The sequence below is a fragment of the Eubalaena glacialis genome, chromosome 13 (genome assembly GCF_028564815.1).
Source record: "Eubalaena glacialis isolate mEubGla1 chromosome 13, mEubGla1.1.hap2.+ XY, whole genome shotgun sequence".
NCBI lineage: Eukaryota > Metazoa > Chordata > Mammalia > Artiodactyla > Balaenidae > Eubalaena > Eubalaena glacialis.
The window spans coordinates 77,272,858-77,291,421 of record NC_083728.1 but is presented as its reverse complement, the minus strand read 5'-3'; the positions used below and the strand labels follow the sequence as shown (position 1 = coordinate 77,291,421).

Sequence of the window (18,564 nt, the reverse complement as noted above, 5' to 3'; positions counted from 1 at the left end):
TCTGTGGTTGTTTTGAGTCACTAAAATCTGGGTGACTTGTTACACAGCCAAAGCTAACTGATACATTCAGTAAGAGATTATTACTATAAGTGACACTGGGTTGATAACTCCAATTGAGAATGAGAGAAAAGAATAAGAGATCCAGGGATACTTAATCACCAGCCCACTCCCTCAGGTCTCTTTAAATAGAGTTGCCTCCCACCTGCCCTCCCCAGTGACTCATTTACCTCCTTTTTCTCCCGAGAGCAGGACCGGCTTCTCTCAGCCTTCTGCAGAGTCTGACCTGTAGCAGTTCAAAAGCAGAAACAGAGATTAAGGCTGTTTTAAAACAGCTAGTTTATCACCACAAAAGCTTTTTATTTGCAAACCGAATAGATGGGACTAATCACAATCAAGTGATTTTAAGAAAATGTAGCCTATTATGATAATAGGAAAATGGCATACTCTTGAAATAGACCAACGGCAATGAAATGGTAATTCACACACTCATACTATTTGACTATAATGAACAAAGCCTCCACTCTTTAATCTGGAACATTATCTGCACTCTGCAAGGGCTGACAGACTAGTTTTTCCCAGTCAAATTACATTTTTATTAAATTGGAGTTATATAAAATGCCTTCCACTGTGCACATACACATAACCTTTGATGAGTGTGTACCAATACGCTGCACCAAACCCCCAAATTCGCCACATAGGTGCTGGTGCAGATGTGAATTAGCAGTAATCACCTGCATTTCACATAATGGGGCAATTTCAGAGAGAATTGTTGCTTTTCTCGGAAAACTAGAAAACTAATATTGAAGTTATGCATACATTTCACAGATCGACATCAGAATGTTTAAATACGCTGTTCCAAGTGCAGTTTTTACAACTTCGATGGAAGTGTCCATTATAAAAGGAATCCTTGATGGGAAATTAATGGATCGCCTTGGTTTTAAAACATAAGATGCAAGTCTCACTGCACGTTGTCAGTGTGTCTCCCAAATGGTCCAGCTTCACTCTCGGGTGGCTATTTTTTAGAGTGCCACAACCATATGTCCCATTAGCCAGGAGCACTCTGAAGGCAGGAACAAAAAGGCTTAGTGATGACTTATTGAGAGGCGAGAGATGGGGACCGAATCTGAGAGGAAAGACGTTTGTCTTTGGATGTGGTCACTTGCAGTGGGTCCACATGTGAGGGGGATGCAGAGGGGCTCACAGCTAATGATAAAGCTCAGGTCAAGGGATGATGCTCTTTCCAAAAAAGTGAGAATAAGGGAAAGAGCAAAGGTCCAAAGATGAACTTCTGGCACTGGCCAAACTTTGGGCCAATACATAAGAGGCTGTAGAAAAGAGGCAGCTATTTATAGGAGACCCCGGGTTGTACAGTATCATGGTATGGTAGACATCTTTGGGGGTATCTGCTCAGCTCATAATGACACCCTAGACTGCTCCCTTCTCTCTTTTCTTCCTCCCCATCCCCACAGTGGGGTCCTGTGGCAGCCATGACTGTACATGACCCCATACCCTGAACTTCATATGCTGCACTGGGTATGGGCCCTTGACCCAGTTGCAGCCAATCAGAATCCCAGCCCCTAACACTGAAATTGATTCTGAGAGAGAGAGAGGATAGAGGGCCAGAGCAGGGCTACCTCCATGTGTGAGCAGCCACCAGCCACTGGCCTTGGGGACAGACTAACACAGAATGCCAAGACAGAATGAACAGATCTGAAACCAACTGCATGTTTGCCTTTGTGTTCCACAGACACCCACTTAGATTAGGTTCTCTGTGTGTGTGTGTTTGTTGCCTCTTTTTTTTTTTTCTTTTTTTTTTGCCTTAAGACAAAGAGGCTAGGGTTTAAAGATGAAAAAGAGCCCAGGAAAAGATACCACTGTGATGGGGGATGTCGATAGTGGGGGAGGATTTACATATGTGGACAGGGGGTATACGAGAACTCTCTGTACTTTCCACTCAATTTCGCTATGAACCTAAATCTGCTCCATAAAATAAAATTTATTAACTAAAAAAAAAAAAAAAAAAAAAAGGCCCGGGATTTAGGGATCAGGTGATCCGGGTTGTTATGTCAATTTTATCCTGACCTCCTGATCCCTGATGCTCTAGGGCAGGAGCTTGGGTTGACAGCTCCCCCAAACCCTTATCCACACCTGCTCTGGCTGTCAGTCAAGGCCTCAGGGTAGGCCCTAAGGTCGACCAGAGAGGATGACATACCAGGTAGTATGCCATGCAATGCAGAGCCAGGAGCTGGGAGGTGGGTCTGGAGCTGGAAGGGCACAGAGCAGACTGGAGGGCAGGAATGCTGTGCTGACAGGCCAGGGTGTTCTAGCAGCAGAAGTAGCGTTGAGGCAAGTAAGACGTCAGCAGAGCCAAGAAAAGCCCAGAGCAAGGGTAGGGAGCAGGAGGGAAACAGTGCTTGTTCGAGGGAGAACACGGCAGACCCCAGAGTCTGGCTGAGGCCCTTCCTGTTCTGGTCAGACACATGCCTGGGGATCCAGTCCAGTGGATCGCTGACCAGTTATGAGATCTTAGATAACTCACAAGATACAACAGGTTCTCTATGGGCCATATTTTCTTCCTATTTTTTAAAAATGAGGATTAGACTGAATCATCTCTGGGTTTGCTTTCCATCTTGAAAGTTCTTTTATACCAATAAAGAACAGCAAAAAAAAAAAGATTCAGGTGAGCCATAAAAAGAAAATATTAATACAAAGAACAGAGAGCTTAACCACTGAAATTTGCAAGCAAATCTCTCTACTGGAGTTAATTAGAAGCTCCTTTATTCATTAAATTGGAAAATAATTTGCTTATTTTCCAATGAAGATAATTCACTCTAATTATGCACATTTGTTATTGAATGCCTCTGTCCTCACCCCACTGAGCCCCTCTCTCCTCCAGGTAGCTTGATGTGGAGATGACTCCTTCTCCCCAAGGACAGAAGGAACAGGTTACACTGTGCCTGTCTACTGCACTTAGCTTCTCTGAGTAGCTAGCTTCCTACCTAGATCTCATTTTATCCTCACAACGACGTAGGGAGGGGTAAGAAGGTGACATTAATATCAATATATGCTGCTTGCAAAATTAAGGGGGTGTTCCTCTGCATTTTGCAAGGTGACCTGCCAGCTTCAGCCAGGAAACAATAAATAAGGTCAAATGTAAATACCACGTGTACACCTCACTTTAGAAAACAGATGTGTGCCTGGGGAAAAGAAAAAGTGACTGCATTGAATTGTTGTAAATATAATACCGGTCTCCCACTTAGGATTTCAGAGAGATTTTATCTGCACTTAGGATTAATTTTCAGTGGTTAGAAGATTCTGACACTTTAGTTTTACTTTGCTCTGGCTGCAGATAATAATATTCATCACTACCATTTAGAGGGAAGTTGTGTCTTCCTTGGATGTTAGCTTCTGAAGTCCTCAGGCACGGGAAAATCAGTGTCAAAATTCCCCTTGAAAAAGAGCCTTAAACCTCCTGTAAAGTACAGCCTCCAGGACACAGATTTTATATCCACTGTTGTTGACTAATGTGCATGTGGAAATGCATGGTACATGGTAAAATACATATGCAAAATATAATTTTATGGTATTTCTAATTAAGCTATTGATATTGTAATTATTCCCTCTGTTTTTTATCTTGGGGTAGGAGGAGAGGGCGGGGGGGGGGGGGCGGGGGGGGATGGTGGCAAGAACCAGGCACTGAGTTCCTGAAGCTTAAATGCTTAGTTGATATAGCGCCACTGGACCGGACACCTGCTGTGGTCCAGGTTCTATGCACAGGCTTCATCTCCTGCATTCTCACAGACACTCCTTTAGATCAGGGGTCAATAAACTTTTTCTGTAAAGGCCCAGAGAGTAAATATTTTTTTAGTTTATAAACCATAAAGTCATGAGGTTATAAGGTCTCTGGTGCAACTACTCAACTCTGCCATTAGAGCATGAAAACAGCCATAGACAATATGTAAACAAATGGGTGTGGCTGTGTTCCAATAAAACTTTATTCACAAAAACAGGCAGCAAGCCAGATATGGCGCCCAGGCTGTAGTTTGCTGACTCTTGTTTTAGGTGGACAGAGCTATTCCCATTGGAACAAACCAATGAAGAAATGAGAAACTGAGGGTGAGTGATTGAGCCGCTTGCTCAAGGCCAGAGAAGGGTAGCTTGTAAGTGGTCAGGCTCAGTGTGCTCCCAATGGCCATCATCACCAGCACCAGCACCAGCACCAGCATCACTATCACCACCATCATTATCATCATCATCATTACCACATGAGCTCACCTTAGTCAGGGTTTCTTATGTGCCAGGCCCTGAGCTCCAGGCTACGTACATGAATCAACTCATGTACTCTTTATAGCTACTTTATGAAATAGGTACTATTATTATCCCACTTGTCCAAGGTGGGCATGGAGACCCAAAGACGTTAGGAAACTTGCCTAATATCACACAGCTAGTGAGTATAGGAGCCTGGATTTGAATCTGGGTAGTTTGGCTCCAGAGCCTGCACTCCTAACCACTAGACTACACTGCCCCGCGGTCAGGTTAAAGACAAGTCTGAGAAGGCCAGCATGTGCTACGGAGGGAGTCTGACTTAAGGATTTCTTTCTGTGATGCAGCTTTTTAATGTACTTTGGACTCCTAGAGTAATTAATAAGGGGATTAGAACAAAATGATTCCCCAAGGGTCAAGGAAGATGGAGTTCCCCATTAGCCAGAAAACTGCCATTAAATGCCAAATGTGGAAAGGCAGGTTGGCATTAGACACTCACCCCCATCCACTCAGGTACAATGCTCAGCCTTGGCAAGCAGGGTTGGGCTTTGGAGAATAAAGGCACCTCAAAGGAAATCCAAGACCATGCAGGGACCTCCCCATCAAAAAGGAGTTTTAAATGAAGAACTTGTTTCTCCCAACTGGGGTGATGGTGCTTCTACTAGGTTACTAAAACGAGCTTATTTCTTCTGTGATCCAAATATAAGGGCTCACCCTGTTCTCATTTTATATATCTATGTAATTTAATTCAAATGGCAAATATCCCAGAGATGCCACTTAATCTTACCCATTGGATTGGCAAAAATCCAGAGGTTTGACAATATACTGTTGGCAAGATCTGGGAAGCAGGCATTTTCGAACACTGCTGGGAGAACTATAAAATGATACAGGCTCTGTGGACGGGATTTTGGCAATATCTTCAAAAAGGCTTTTGGCAGTATCCCTTTAAGCTAGCAATATCACTTCTAGGAATCTACCGGGAAGAAATACCTCCACAAACAGGAAACAAATGCATGCACAAGGTATTCACTGCATCATAATTTGCAATGGAAAATATTAGAAGTGACCTATAAGTCTATCACAGTGGGGACTGGCTGAATAAATATGGTGTATCCACACAATGGAATGGAATACTGGGTAAAAGAATGGCAAGCTGATAATATGACCATATGTTAAATGAACTCAAGGGGGAGAAAGTTGACGTAGTATGCAATTTTTTCTCTATGAAAGAGGGAAAATAAGAATATATGCTCCTGGGACTTCCCTGGTGGCGCAGTGGTTAAGAATCCGCCTGCCAATGCAGGGGTCATGGGTTCGATCCCTGGTCCGGGAAGATCCCACATGCCGCACAGCAACTAAGCCCATGTGCCACAACTACTGAGCCTGCGCTCTAGAGCCCGTGAGCCACAACTACTGAGCCCGGGCACCTAGAGCCCGTGCTCCACAACAAGAGAAGCCACCGCAATGAGAAGCCCGCGCACCACAACAAAGAGTAGCCCCCGCTCGCCGCAACTTAGAGAAAGCCTGCGTGCAGCGACAAAGACCAGATGCAATCAAAAATAAATAAATAAAATAAATTTTAAAAAAAACAAAAAACACCTATAAAAACAGATTTCTCTAAAAATAATGGTACAAATGAACTTATAAAAAAAAAAAGAATATATGCTCATATTGGTTCTCTTTGTACAAAGAACCACCTGGAAGGCACATGCACAAGAGCGACTTCTCAATGTAAACTTTTTATATTGTTTTTATTTTTGAATGATTTAGTTGGAACTATTTCCTACTAAAGAAACTAAAATAAACTTAAAACATTAAATGTCCAAAAGGGCTGGTTCAGATTTTTTAAAAATATAGTGAGAAATGCTGTGGACACTCCCACCTAAGGTCCAAGGGTGTGGTCTGCCTGAGGGAGACAAGAGTAGCCTCCATGGACCTCGGGACCCCGAAGCTTGCTCGAAAGGACACAGTATTTTCGGAGGAAAAGCTGCCTTCTTTTAAGAGATCAGTCTGTAATGTGTGAGAGTTAAGAATGAAATGATGACAAAATATGGTTTCTGGACATTGAAACAACAGTTTCTGAGCTAAGCCAGTAGGCTGGTGGTGACCTGCTCGTTTACTTGAGGGCTAAGTTTTTTTTTTTATGAAACGGCTAGACAAGATGAGAAAGGAAAAAGAGAAAAAGAAAAAAGGAAAGGAAGATTGAGACCTGTCCAGATGGCTTGTCTGGAACTCGTGATTTCCTAGTGCTTACCCGGCATGGTCAGGTTCCTCCCCAGGTGATAGTTCTTGGGATTCCCTCACTAGCATATGCAACAACAAAGCCGTGAGGCTCAGAGGGGCAGAGTAACTTGCCCAAGGTCACAGAGCAATGAAGAGAAAGAACTGGGGTTAAGAACCCATCAGCTGGCTGCTAATCCCGTGTTCACTACACCCTGCATCCTGCCTGCCTGCACGCCTTCTTCACCTCCAGGAATGCCAGAGCTCCAGCCCCACTGGCCTTTCTACGCCACCCCACACCCACCTTCAGCCCCATCCCAGCCTCCTGAACCTACAGCCTCTGCAGAGACACGTGTGGCAGGGTGGGGACAGGGCAGTCTGGCAAGCACCTGCCCAGCCTAAAGAGGAATCACTATTTGTCTCCGGCTGCAGGTTTCCAGGCAGGAACGTGGGCTCAGTTTTGTTGGGTGAGATTTTTCCAGAGAAGTCCAGTTGTATGAGAAAGCTTCTAATCTTTAAATGTTGACAAGTAATTAAAATTTTTTTAGAGCTCTGGACAGGCCCAACAAAAGAGGCCTCTAGTTTCCAACCTAGTAGACAACTAGGCAGAAGATGGGAAAATCTCCCACTCCTCCCGTTATTTCCTTATCTCAATGCCACGGACCCTTTTTGGGGAGGGGAAAGGGAGACCTCTTTAAGGAAATATCATTAGAACAGAAATCTATTAGACAAAGAGCATGACTGTTTGGGAGCCAAGTAAACAAACATTGGCTCTGAGACACATTTTTCTCTTCAAATACTCCATGTGCACCTCCAGGCTGGTTCTGGGCCTTTAAGTTACATCCTGTCTTCTGAAAGCCCGAAACAATATCCCTGTCACTCTTCCTTTGCATTTTCTGTATAACTCAAATTCCCAGGGCCCAGTTTACTGCCAAATTACCTGAGATAAGCAAGTCAGGCTAAGATTCTCTTTTCCTGTCCAAACCTAAACAGCAGCTGGCAGCTAGAAATGGTTATTTATAACCTGCACACCGTTCCGCGCATTTGCTTGGTTTAGAAATGCTTAGCCGTGCATTCTTCAGCCAGCTTCATAATCAGATGAGAGCCTGGGGACGATGCTGTGCGGTGGCTAAGAGGCTAGGCTCTGGGTCAGCCTGTCTCGCTCAGCCACTCATTACCTGTTTCGGAATCCTAAGAGTTCCAATTCCATTTTTAGGGTTAAGATAGTACATGTGAAACACTTAGAACACTGCCCTGCACATAGTAGGTACTTAGCAGTTAGCAGTTTCCTTCCGCAGAAACAGCTGTTTGTGGATCTGAGGGAGTTCCGTTGAACTCTGCTGCCCAAACATATCCTGAATCTGCTCCTTCCTCTCAATCATCCCTTTGTGTGCCCTGTCATCTCTCCAACAGCCACCTGGTAGGTCTCCACCCTCCACTATTGCTGGCTTTTCCCACTGCAGCCATCTAAAAATAAGGCCATAAGTCCAAGTGATAACACTTGCCTGCCTGACCGTCCTCTGGTGTATTTCACTTCATACATTTCCCTCTTCCCTCCCTCACATTCACACCTCTGCAGCCCCCAGTCTTTCTCCTGCTCCTTGGACTCAGGATCCATTCCTGCCTCGGGGCCTTTGTCCTCATCCCCCTAGGTCTTCTCATGCTGGCTCCTTCTCATCAATCAGATCTCAGCTTAAAGGGACCCACTTGCTCAGAGTGGACTAGCCCCCAATCCTCCCTACTTTAATCTTCTGCATAGCACTTATCTGATCTTTATTTGCTGATGTGGTCTGCCTGCCTCACTAGATATCAGCTTTGTGAAATCAGAGGTTTCCTGTCTGGTTTTTTATCACTGAATTTCCCACACCTGGAACAGTGCCTGAAATGGAGTAGGTGTCGGTAGGCATTTCTGAAATCAATGAATGAGTGAATGACCAAATTTCTGAATGGACAATGCTGGAAGGGCAGGAGGCATGATTATGAACTGCTGTAAAGACTTCATCTTCTCTTGCAATGTGCTTTCCTGACCCTTTCCCCCTGCTCTTTCTGGGATGGTGAAATGAAATATGACAAAGTAAGTTTAATACACCATTGGAGCGCACAGCAACGAAGACCCAACGTAGCCAAAAAGAAATTAAATTTAAAAAAAAATACACCATTGGAGATAATTGGAAAATATTGATTTTTTTCATTTGAAATAGTGAAGATAAGTAAATGCCACACATCTATAATCTAATCAGTGGTCTATGTGATGACACGCTTCCCAGGCTAAAATGGACTTTGGTCTACCTCTGTATCCATCATACAAGCTCCCAAACGCACTCCCACTCCAAACCCCACCCAGCCCTCTCCTCCCATCCCAGCTCCCCATAGAATACAAGTGATGACACTGACTGCATTTGTGAAAATATGTGTATGTGTGTGGATATCCAAATTCAAGTATCTTTTGAGTATTTTCATCCCCCCCCAAAAAATCAGCCAAACAATCTTGGAAGACATGAGACTGGTTCATGAGATCCCCGGAATCCTAAGGAAAAAGAAGCATTTGTTCCTGATAGCTAATTGTTACTGAGAGCCTATTAAGTGCTGGGCCCCATTCTAAGGGCTTTAGATAGATGAATTCACTTGGTTCTCAGAGCAGCCCTATGGCAAGGTCCTACTGTTACCAAGTCCAAGCTCGCTCGGCTCGCCGCACGACAGGCCAATAAGTTGGAGACAAGGTGTTGAGGCAAGGGATATGACTTTATAAGGAAAGCCAGCAGACCAAGAAAATGTCAGACTAATGTCTCAAAATAACCATCTTATGGGGTCTGGATGCCAGTTTCTTTTATAGAATCAGAGAGGGAAGTAAAGTAAAAAGGCATAATGGAGAGGGAGAGGTGGTGAGGAAGTAAAGTAAAAAGGGCCATCAGCCTTGCAAAACATCTCCTGGAATGGCCAGCCTTGGTGAGGGGACGTGTTAATTTCAGCCATTTACAGGTGGGCAGGGTCAGATTGTCTCCCTGTGAGCTGAACAAAGGCACTTTAGTTCAACATTCAGGGAGAGGGGCAGGGTTCCCTGAGTCAGGCCATTATGTATGATTATAATAACAAAAGCAATGAAAAGCAAAGGTTAAAGTCAAAGAAACAGATCCAACATGGAGTCCGATTTAGCTCTTCCCAGTGACATTCTATTAATCTCCGTTTTACAATTTAAGAGTCTAGGTACTGAGATGAAGTAACTAACACCGCTGCCCCAGCCGGAATCACGTGGCTGGGAAGAGGAGTCGCCAGAAATCGAAGCCCTTTTGACTAAAACTCCACGAGCTCGGCTCCTTCCACTCCTTTCCAGGATGAGAAAGGCTCAGGTGAGCATCAACATGAAGAGAGGGAGAGGAGAGTCTAAATTCTTGGCCCTGGTTTTCACAGTTCCACTCTGCAGGCTTAAAATGAAATCTCCGTCCCAGTGGAGGCAGGAGGCAGAACTTCTGCCGCGCAGGCTCATTACGAGAAAGGCTTTGCGGTGTGGGTAGGGGCGCCGGACTGAAAGCGATCTGAGCCTTGTTCACCTACTCTTGGGCTGCCCATCGGGGGCTCTTAACTACACCCCGTGCCTCGGCCTCCACATCTGATAAACGACAGTGATCAGACTACATCCAAAGTCACTCGCTGGCCGAACCCAGCCCATATACATTTGTCTGGTCTCCACACTGTTGAAAAAGATTTTTTTTTTTTTTCCAGCCAACATTTAAAGCTTGGGAGATGTCACATTTAAAAATCCTGAGTTCTGGATTCTTTTGAAAAACTGAAAAATCTGTCAACACAGGACCTGCGTTCCTGTCTGGCAGCCATTGTCAGGAGCTGAGGGCAATGCCCACCAGATGGCATGGTGCCCTCCCATCCCTCCCCGTTCCCCAGTTGTCTCCCTACCACAGAGGTCAAGTCCAAGTTGCCGTTTATCAGCAGGTCTGAGAGGTTTTTCCCTACAGTAAAGATGCAAGTGAAGGTTCATGTGTCCACGTCTCCAGCAAGAGTGAATCATCATCATTATCAAAAGTACTTAAAAAAAAAAAGTACTTAAAACGTGTACTTCTCAAGTGCCAACCCCTGATCTAAGGGCTTGGCAGCTACTAATGTATTTAATTCTCACAACAACCCTAGGAGGTGAATACATTTATTATCTCTATTGTATAGATGACAGAGAGATGGAGGAAGACACGTGCTTCAAGAAATTAGTAGAGGGACTTCCCTGGTGGCACAGTGGTTAAGAATCCGCCTGCCAATGCAGGGGACATGGGTTCGATCCCTGGTCCGGGAAGACCCCACATGCCACGGAGCAACTAAGCCCGTGCACCACCACTACTGAGCCTGCATGCTGCAACTACTGAAGCCCATGCGCCCTAGAGCCCGTGCTCTGCAACAAGAGAAGCCACCACAATGAGAAGCCCGCGCAACGCAATGAAGAGTAGCCCCCGCTCGCCGCAACTAGAGAAAGCCCGCACCCAACAACAAAGATCCAACACAGCCAAAAATAAATTAACTAATTAATTTAAAAAAATTAGTAGACAACAGATTTCTTTAGGAAATTCCCAGATATGCAAAGTGTATTTAGGTGTTGAAAAAACCCAACGCAAATCAGCATAATGAAATAAACCCTGGCCACTGCCGCCATTATATTACCTGCTTGGTCCCTGCAGGCTTCTAAACTTATGACCTCTCTACAGGATCCTCAGTGTTCTGAGATATATCAGCATTCCCCAAATGGGATCCTGGACTAGATCTGTCAAGTCCCTTCCAGCTCTAACCTTCTGTGATTTTATGTCGGTTCATACAATGTATCTAATTAGTTTGGGACCCTTTGGAGTGGAAACACACACACACAATGCATTGCAAGTTCACTTAGAGTTTAGGAAAGTGTTGTAGTCCCTGCAGGGGACCTGTGGTTGGTGACTAGACATCTGTGATATTCCAACTTCCTGCCAGGTGCTGCATTCACCTGTAACTTTCCTATCCCCTAAGGACATAAGTCAGGGGCTGTGTCTGGAGAATCCATCAGCTAAGGGTGGTCAAGGTATAATAGCATCGGACTCCAAAATGAATCGGGAGGTAGGAGTGACAGTGACTTTACTGGGATAGGGAATGGGGGAGCATAGGAATGCCAACTGAGGACTTCCCTGGTGGTGCAGTGGTTAAGAATCCGCCTGCCAATGCAGGGGACACGGGTTCGAGCCCTGGTCCGGGAAGATCCCACATGCCGCGGAGCAACTAAGCCCGTGCACCACAACTACTGAGCCTGTGCTCTGGAGCCTGTGAGCCACAACTACTGAGCCTGTGCACTGCAACTACTGAGCCCACGTGCCACAACTACTGAAGCCCATGCGCCTAGAGCCCATGCTCCGCAACAAGAGAAGGCATCACAATGAGAAGCCCGTGCACCACAACAAAGAGTAGCCCCCGCTTGCCGCAACTAGAGAAAGCCCATGCACAGCAACGAAGACATAACGCAGCCACAAATAAAAATAAATAAAATAAATTAAAAAAAAAAAAAAAGAATGCCAACTGAAAACTTGAGGAAGAACAAAATAAAACTAGAGGCTCTGGGGTATAGTAAAGGTAGCTAGGCTAGAGTATATTATTAGGACTGCATTGAATTGCTGCAAAGGACAGAGTCTGGAGGAACCATACTTGTCCACCAGAGAAAGAGAAACCAGCTGAGGTCTCTGGAACTTGGCCTGGAGGCTTGTCTACAAGGGCCTTTTCTCTGCTTAATGGAGACCAGCCAGCAATTCACTAAGGAACAAATGGATTCATCTCTTTCCTGGTTACAATGTCAACCCAGCAAACACTCATGGGCATCTCCCTGTGCCAGTCCTTGGGCCAAGTGTTAGGCATGCAAAGGAACAAGAATGGGTCTCTACCCACAGAGAAGGAGAAAGGCATGGAGCCCAGTACCTGTGATACAGCACCATGCCTGAGAGGCCACAGGATTCCACCACGTGGGAGGAATTAAGACTGCAGGTGATGTTACTCACTGTAATCTACAGTGTGAAAGTGACATGAAAGAAGGGCACAGTTGGCAGGGAGCACAGCAAAGGCAAGGCAGGGAGGTGGGAAAGGATACGGGGTGCTCAAGAGACGGCCAGCTTTCTGAGGTGGCTTGGCTAGGGGCTGAAATCACAGATGCCTGTAGGGTCAGGCCAATATTCTCAATGCAAGAAGTAAACACTTGATGACTGGCACCACCAGCCAGAAGACTGAGTCAAACTGTTATCACATGCCCAAGGTCAAGGGGGTGGCCACTGGGGCTGTGTAGGAAGGCAGGTCTACACAGCCCCAGGGCTAAAGCTCCCTTTTATCAAGAGACTGAAATGTCCAGGTTTTTATGGGAAATTATTATTTTTAAATGTGGGAAAACACATCTATGGACCCAGTTCAGCCCAGTATAAAACCTCTGGGCATGAGTGGGTGGGTGAGTGTCTAAAGATGAAGAGGGAGACCAACCGAGGGATAGGGGAAAGAAGGGGGACTGCTTCCCCAGGGAAATTCTCCGATTAAAGGTGCTATGTCCACAGGGCAACTGTTAAGGTTACAAGGGTCAGGCTGTTCAAAACCCCATGGAGTGGACTTCCCTGGTGGTCCAGTGGTTAAGACTTTGCCTCCCAATGCAGGGGGTGAGGTTCCATCCCTGTTTGGGGAGCTAAGATCCCACATGCCTAGCGGCCAAAAAACCAAAACATGAAAGAGAAGCAATACTGTAACAAATTCAATAAAGACTTCAAAAATAGTCCACATGAAAAAAATCTTAAAAAAAAAAAACAAAACCCATGGGGCACCAGTAGTCAGTCCAGTGGTATTAACGGATGCTTTCTTATTCCTACATAAAGTGCTCTGTGAACAGCTCCAAGCTCCTCCTTCCAACCAACCATGTTGCTCCTCGTAAGCCCCCTCCTACGTGGACACAGAGGAGCAGCCACAGGGTCAGATCCAGGAGGGAGCCAAGAAAGTAGTCGAGGACAGTGTGTTTTAAACCAGCCTAATGGGCAAGCCTCACCCGCAGACTCACTCCCCAGGTGTGAGAACCTAGCCACACACTGGCAGGGACAGGGCTGGGCTGGGTCTTTGATGACACACTAGAGTGTAGACCTTATTCAGCTGAGTCCTGGTTCTGCCACCAACTAGCTGTATGGTGTAAAATGAGCACAATTACAGCATCGTATTGAGCTGTCTGAAGGACCAAACTGGGTCTTCTACAGCAGAAGTTGGCAAACTTCTCCTGTGAAGGGCCAGACAGTAAATATTTTTGGCTTTGGGGGCCATCTGTTCCCTGTCAAAATGAGTCAGCTCTGCCACTGAAACATGAAAACAGCCATAGACTGTTGGTGTGCATTTGTATGCAAATAGGTGTGGCTGTGTTCCAATAAAACTTTATTTACAAAAGCCAGCAGTGGACCAGAGTGCTTTGGGTGTGGGGAAGACCTTTACAAATGTTATCTTCCGGGGACCCCCATGTTGGACTATAGTTATCTGTTTATGTCTGGCTTTCTCACTCGACTATGAAGTTCTTCAGTGAAGAGAATATATCCTCCCCCACTTCTTTTTTTTCCAGATTAAAACTAAAAGAGGGGCTTCCCTGGTGGCACAGTGGTTGAGAATCTGCCTGCCAATGCAGGGGACACGGGTTCGAGCCCTGGTCTGGGAAGATCCCACATGCCGCGGAGCGACTAGGCCCGCGAGCCACAATTGCTGAGCCTGCGCGTCTGGAGCCTGTGCTCCACAACAAGAGAGGCCGCGACAGTGAGAGGCCCGCGCACCGCGATGAAGAGTGGCCCCCACTTGCCGCAACTAGAGAAAGCCCTCGCACAGAAACGAAGACCCAACACAGCCATAAATAAATAAATAAATAAATAAACAAACAAACAAACTACACTTCTAAAAAAAACAACTAAAAGAACAAGTAAAGCACAGTATGGCACACAATGAAGTACGACGTAGAGGTTTTCAAAACTGTCCCAGTTAATACTAGAGCAGGACTGTAACTTCAAATGCCTACAGAGGGGACTTCCCTGGTGGTCCAGTGGCTAAGACTCCACGCTCCCAACACAGAGGGCCTGGGTTCAATTCCTGGTCAGGGCACTAGATCCTACAGGCCACAACTAAGAGTTCGCATGCCACAACTGAAGATCCCCGCATGCAACAACGAAGATCCCGCATGCCACAACTAAACCCGGCACAGCCAGATAGACAGATAGATAAATAAATATTAAAAAAAAAAAAAAAGCCTACAGGGTCCCAGGCAGGTACCAGAGGCAATGAGGGAAGCCAGCCAGGTAGAGGCTGTGATGGATTGGAAAGGGCACCTCCTTTCTAGGGGGCAGTCTCCACTTAGCTCCAGCTGAGGGAACTCTTGCCATGCAGAATTTCAATTCAGTGTTAACTTTATTGCTTTTTATTGAGATTGATAAATCGACTTTACTGATATTTTAAAGAAAACACCATAATCAGAGATTTATGAGAAATCTCCCAATTTTTCAATGTTGACAACTAATTCAAAAATTAAAAAACATTATGGGCCAAATAAATATGCCTGTGGGCTGACTCAGCCCAAGACTCTCAGTGTGCAACCTCTGATACAAAGACTTCATTTTTAAATTTGCTACATTTCTATTTTTTAGGGTTAAAAAATTTTAACTTACATGCTTTTGAAAAATCAACTTTAAAGAAAATTTGGAGAAGACTACAGTAAACTCCCATCTACTCTTCACCTGGATTCAATCAAATTCATCTTGATATCTCTGGATCCCAGCGCACAGAAGGAGCTGAATGTGGTAACTGAAGGAATGCCCCCAAGAAAAATAAGCAAAACAGAGTGTGCCAAGTTCCTGCGAGCTAAAACGACAGGATGGAATGAATGCTGAGGAACAGCAAGGGAAAAGAAATCAATCAGATAAAAGGATGGAAGCAAAGGAGGAAGAACTGACACAGAGACTACATGGACCACATGTTTATTTTGCCTGCTGAATGCTTTCTATGTTTTATTTTATTGTTATTTTTTTTTTGCTTGGTTTATTTTAAGTAGGAAGAGAAACAGACAAATCACCAGGAGCCCAGGTAAACACCACACAAGAACAGAAAATATCAGACACGGTGACTGGACTTTCAGCAAAACCTAAGTAATTCAACCGTCACCCATTTTGCAGTTTGGGATTATTTAGACAAGCTAGGCTAAATTTCATCTTGGCATTATTAATTCTTTGAGAAAGTCTGCTAGGCAAATGAACAGTATAAACAGGGGAGACGTCGAATACTTGCTCTGTGGGGAACCAAAGCAAATGCCTAGCTTTAAAATCCTTTCTAATTATCTCCATGTGCTGAACTTTTGTCGAATTATTATGTTCCTGGAAAGCTGAGTAGAATTTTTTTTTTCTCGGCCATCTCATATTTTAAAAGCAATGGGGGAAATTCGACTTTGACATAAAGGTGAACATTTACCTAGGCAGGAGACTCACACATTGCCAATTTACTTTCATGTAAATAAACATAGGCAGGAAACTCACACATTGCCAATTTACTTTCATGTAAATAAACCATGTCAAACACTGGGTTTTCTTTTAAACAAAGAGCGAGCTAATTACAAAGATTATTATTTGTTAGAGAGCTTCACCATATTCCCTCCTTCCTCTTCTGTCAGAAATGCGGAAGAAGTCTGCACATTGGCAGGTAATGACAGCATCAGCTACCACACAGGTGTGCTTCTTATACACCAGACTTGGTGTTAAGTGCGTTCATGCATAGTCTCATTGAATTCACAATAATAGATTCACCAACGGATGGGCACACAAAACCCATCATCATCTCCACTTTATTGACAGGAAAACTGAGGCTCAGAGAGGTCAGAGTACACCGCTGGGATTCAAATCCAGGGCTATTTGGTCTGCAAAACCTATGAGTATTACACCACGCTGCATCGCAGAGCCAGATAGAACCTGCCGAAAGTCAAACCCAATGGGCCAGAAAAAATGCTGTGAAAAGCTATGCTGACTAGGACAGGAAGAATAAACCAAACTACAATCCAGTTTGGGGATACTTAGCAGACATTTAAGCTTTTGTGGGTTTAGGAAGTAAACATCTTTCTAACAAGGCTGGACTTGTCTTATCTATCTAGTTGGCTAGAATCAAAATTCATCACGGTATGCCTCACTTTACCCAATAGATATATGCCTGGAAAATTGTGCAGAGATCAAAGTTTTAAAAATTGCAAAGGAAAAAGGGATCCTTTGAATGCTAAATCTAATCTCAGGGCAAACACTTTCTTAGAACAAATTTTTCCTTTTTGTAACCAATCTGAAAATGGACAAGTTCCTCCACTGGGCCATAATAATGCTCAGGAGCACTGAGATGGTAACAGTTAGAACTGACTGAATAGACTTCTTGAAAATGGTCTACAGCAATGTTTCTCAAAGTGTGTTCCACAGATCCTGGGAGGAAGAGGGGTTCCCAAAGACAAGTATTATCTTCATCATAATTCTAAGACTTTTTCACTGTGTTGGTATTTCCACTGATGATGCAAAAGCAACAGTAGGTAAAACTGCTGATAGCTTGAGTGGCTACAAGGCAGCGGCACCAAACTGTATCAGTAGTCATTATACTCTTTAGTGCCATGTGCTGATGATAAAACAAACAAAAAAACATTTTCACTTAAGAATGTCCTGATGAAACAGTAAAAATTAATTTTATTAAACCTGAACCCATGAGAACACATCTTTTAAATATTCTGTGTGAAAAAATGCAAAGTACACATAAAGCACTTCTGCTATAAGCCAAAGTACAACAGTTGATCCTAGAAAACACTTGTGTGTTTAAGTTGCCAGCTGAAGTAGCCACATATTGTATCAAATGTCATGTTTACTTGAATGAACAACTAGTAGACAAACTATAGTTATTCAGACTTGAGTATCTGGCAGACATTTTCTTAAATACAAAAGTGAGCATGTCACTTCAAGGAAACAAGTGATGGTATTTGTTGCCAATGATAAAATTCAAGCTTTCAAGTGAAAACAAGTAGGAAACTTGTTTCCAGTACTTTGAGTTTAATAACTTCCCAATACTTAAACTCTTTTTTTTAAAAAAGGGATACTAAAGAATGTGCTTTTTGATATTGTGTAATGACATGCCATTTAATATTGTATTTCCAATGTCAACATTTAGAAGATCTGCATAACTCAGTGAACTTTCCAAATGACCAATGCCTAATGTTACGGAATCATACATGGGTAAAATATGCAATCAAAGGGCAAGATAGACCAATGGGCTTTAATGTAACAGAGTACAAACAAAAGTTCACCAGTATGGTTTCAGATGCCACATTGTGACTAACCTTTGAGAAATTACCACTTGCTAAGTTTCGGAATACTATCAAAGAAGAATGTTTACAGCTATCTGAAAAGACAATTAAAATACTCCCTGTTCCAAAAAAAATGTCTGTGTGAGGCCCCATTTTCTTCAAATATATCAGCCAAAATAACAACACAACAGTTTGGTTGCTGAAGCAGAAATGAGTCTAGCTATTTCCTATTAAACCAGATATTAAAGAGATTTAATCATTGTAAAGCAATTATACTCCAATAAAGATGTTAAAAAATAAAAAATTTTTAAAAATTTTTTTAAAAAAAGAAGAGATTTAAGAAACTCTAAAACAATGTCATGCTTCCTACTAACCTTTCTGGGGGGAAATATAGCCACTTTTCAATAAAAAGTATTATTTATGTTCAGAAGTAATGCATTTATTATTGCTTTTAAATGAGTTGATAAATGACAAATGTCTTAAGATTTTCTTGGCTTTGATTTCTGATACGGTAAATATCATAGATATAATACACACAAAGCTCTCTTGAGGTAAGAGCATAAAGGCATCCTGAGACCAGAAAGATTTGAGTACTGTTGTTCTATAGCAACATTACATTGACCTTTCCACTGGGCAAACTGGTGAATGACATTTTATACTACCTCTGAAGTACAAAGGGCAAAGATGTCTTTTAAGCACATAACAGATTGTTCAATTAAAATTTTTTTCCACACTGTGTTAAGCAGATATCACAAAGGAAC

The 18,564-nt window shown here is 43.7% G+C and overlaps 1 protein-coding gene across 7 annotated transcripts in view; it reads right to left on the bottom strand.

Annotated features, from left to right (window-relative positions):
* KATNIP (katanin interacting protein) overlaps nucleotides 1-18,564 on the bottom strand; it is a 193,476-nt gene that overhangs the window by 173,359 nt on the left and 1,553 nt on the right. For all 7 annotated transcript variants that reach the window (XR_009703334.1, XM_061209061.1, XM_061209063.1 and 4 more), the window contains exon 2: nucleotides 228-283. Coding sequence is in view for 6 of the 7 variants with exons in the window: in XM_061209061.1 (XP_061065044.1) it covers nucleotides 228-283 (56 nt within the window). In the remaining variant the exon portion in view is untranslated. The remainder of the gene's footprint in view (nucleotides 1-227; nucleotides 284-18,564) is intronic.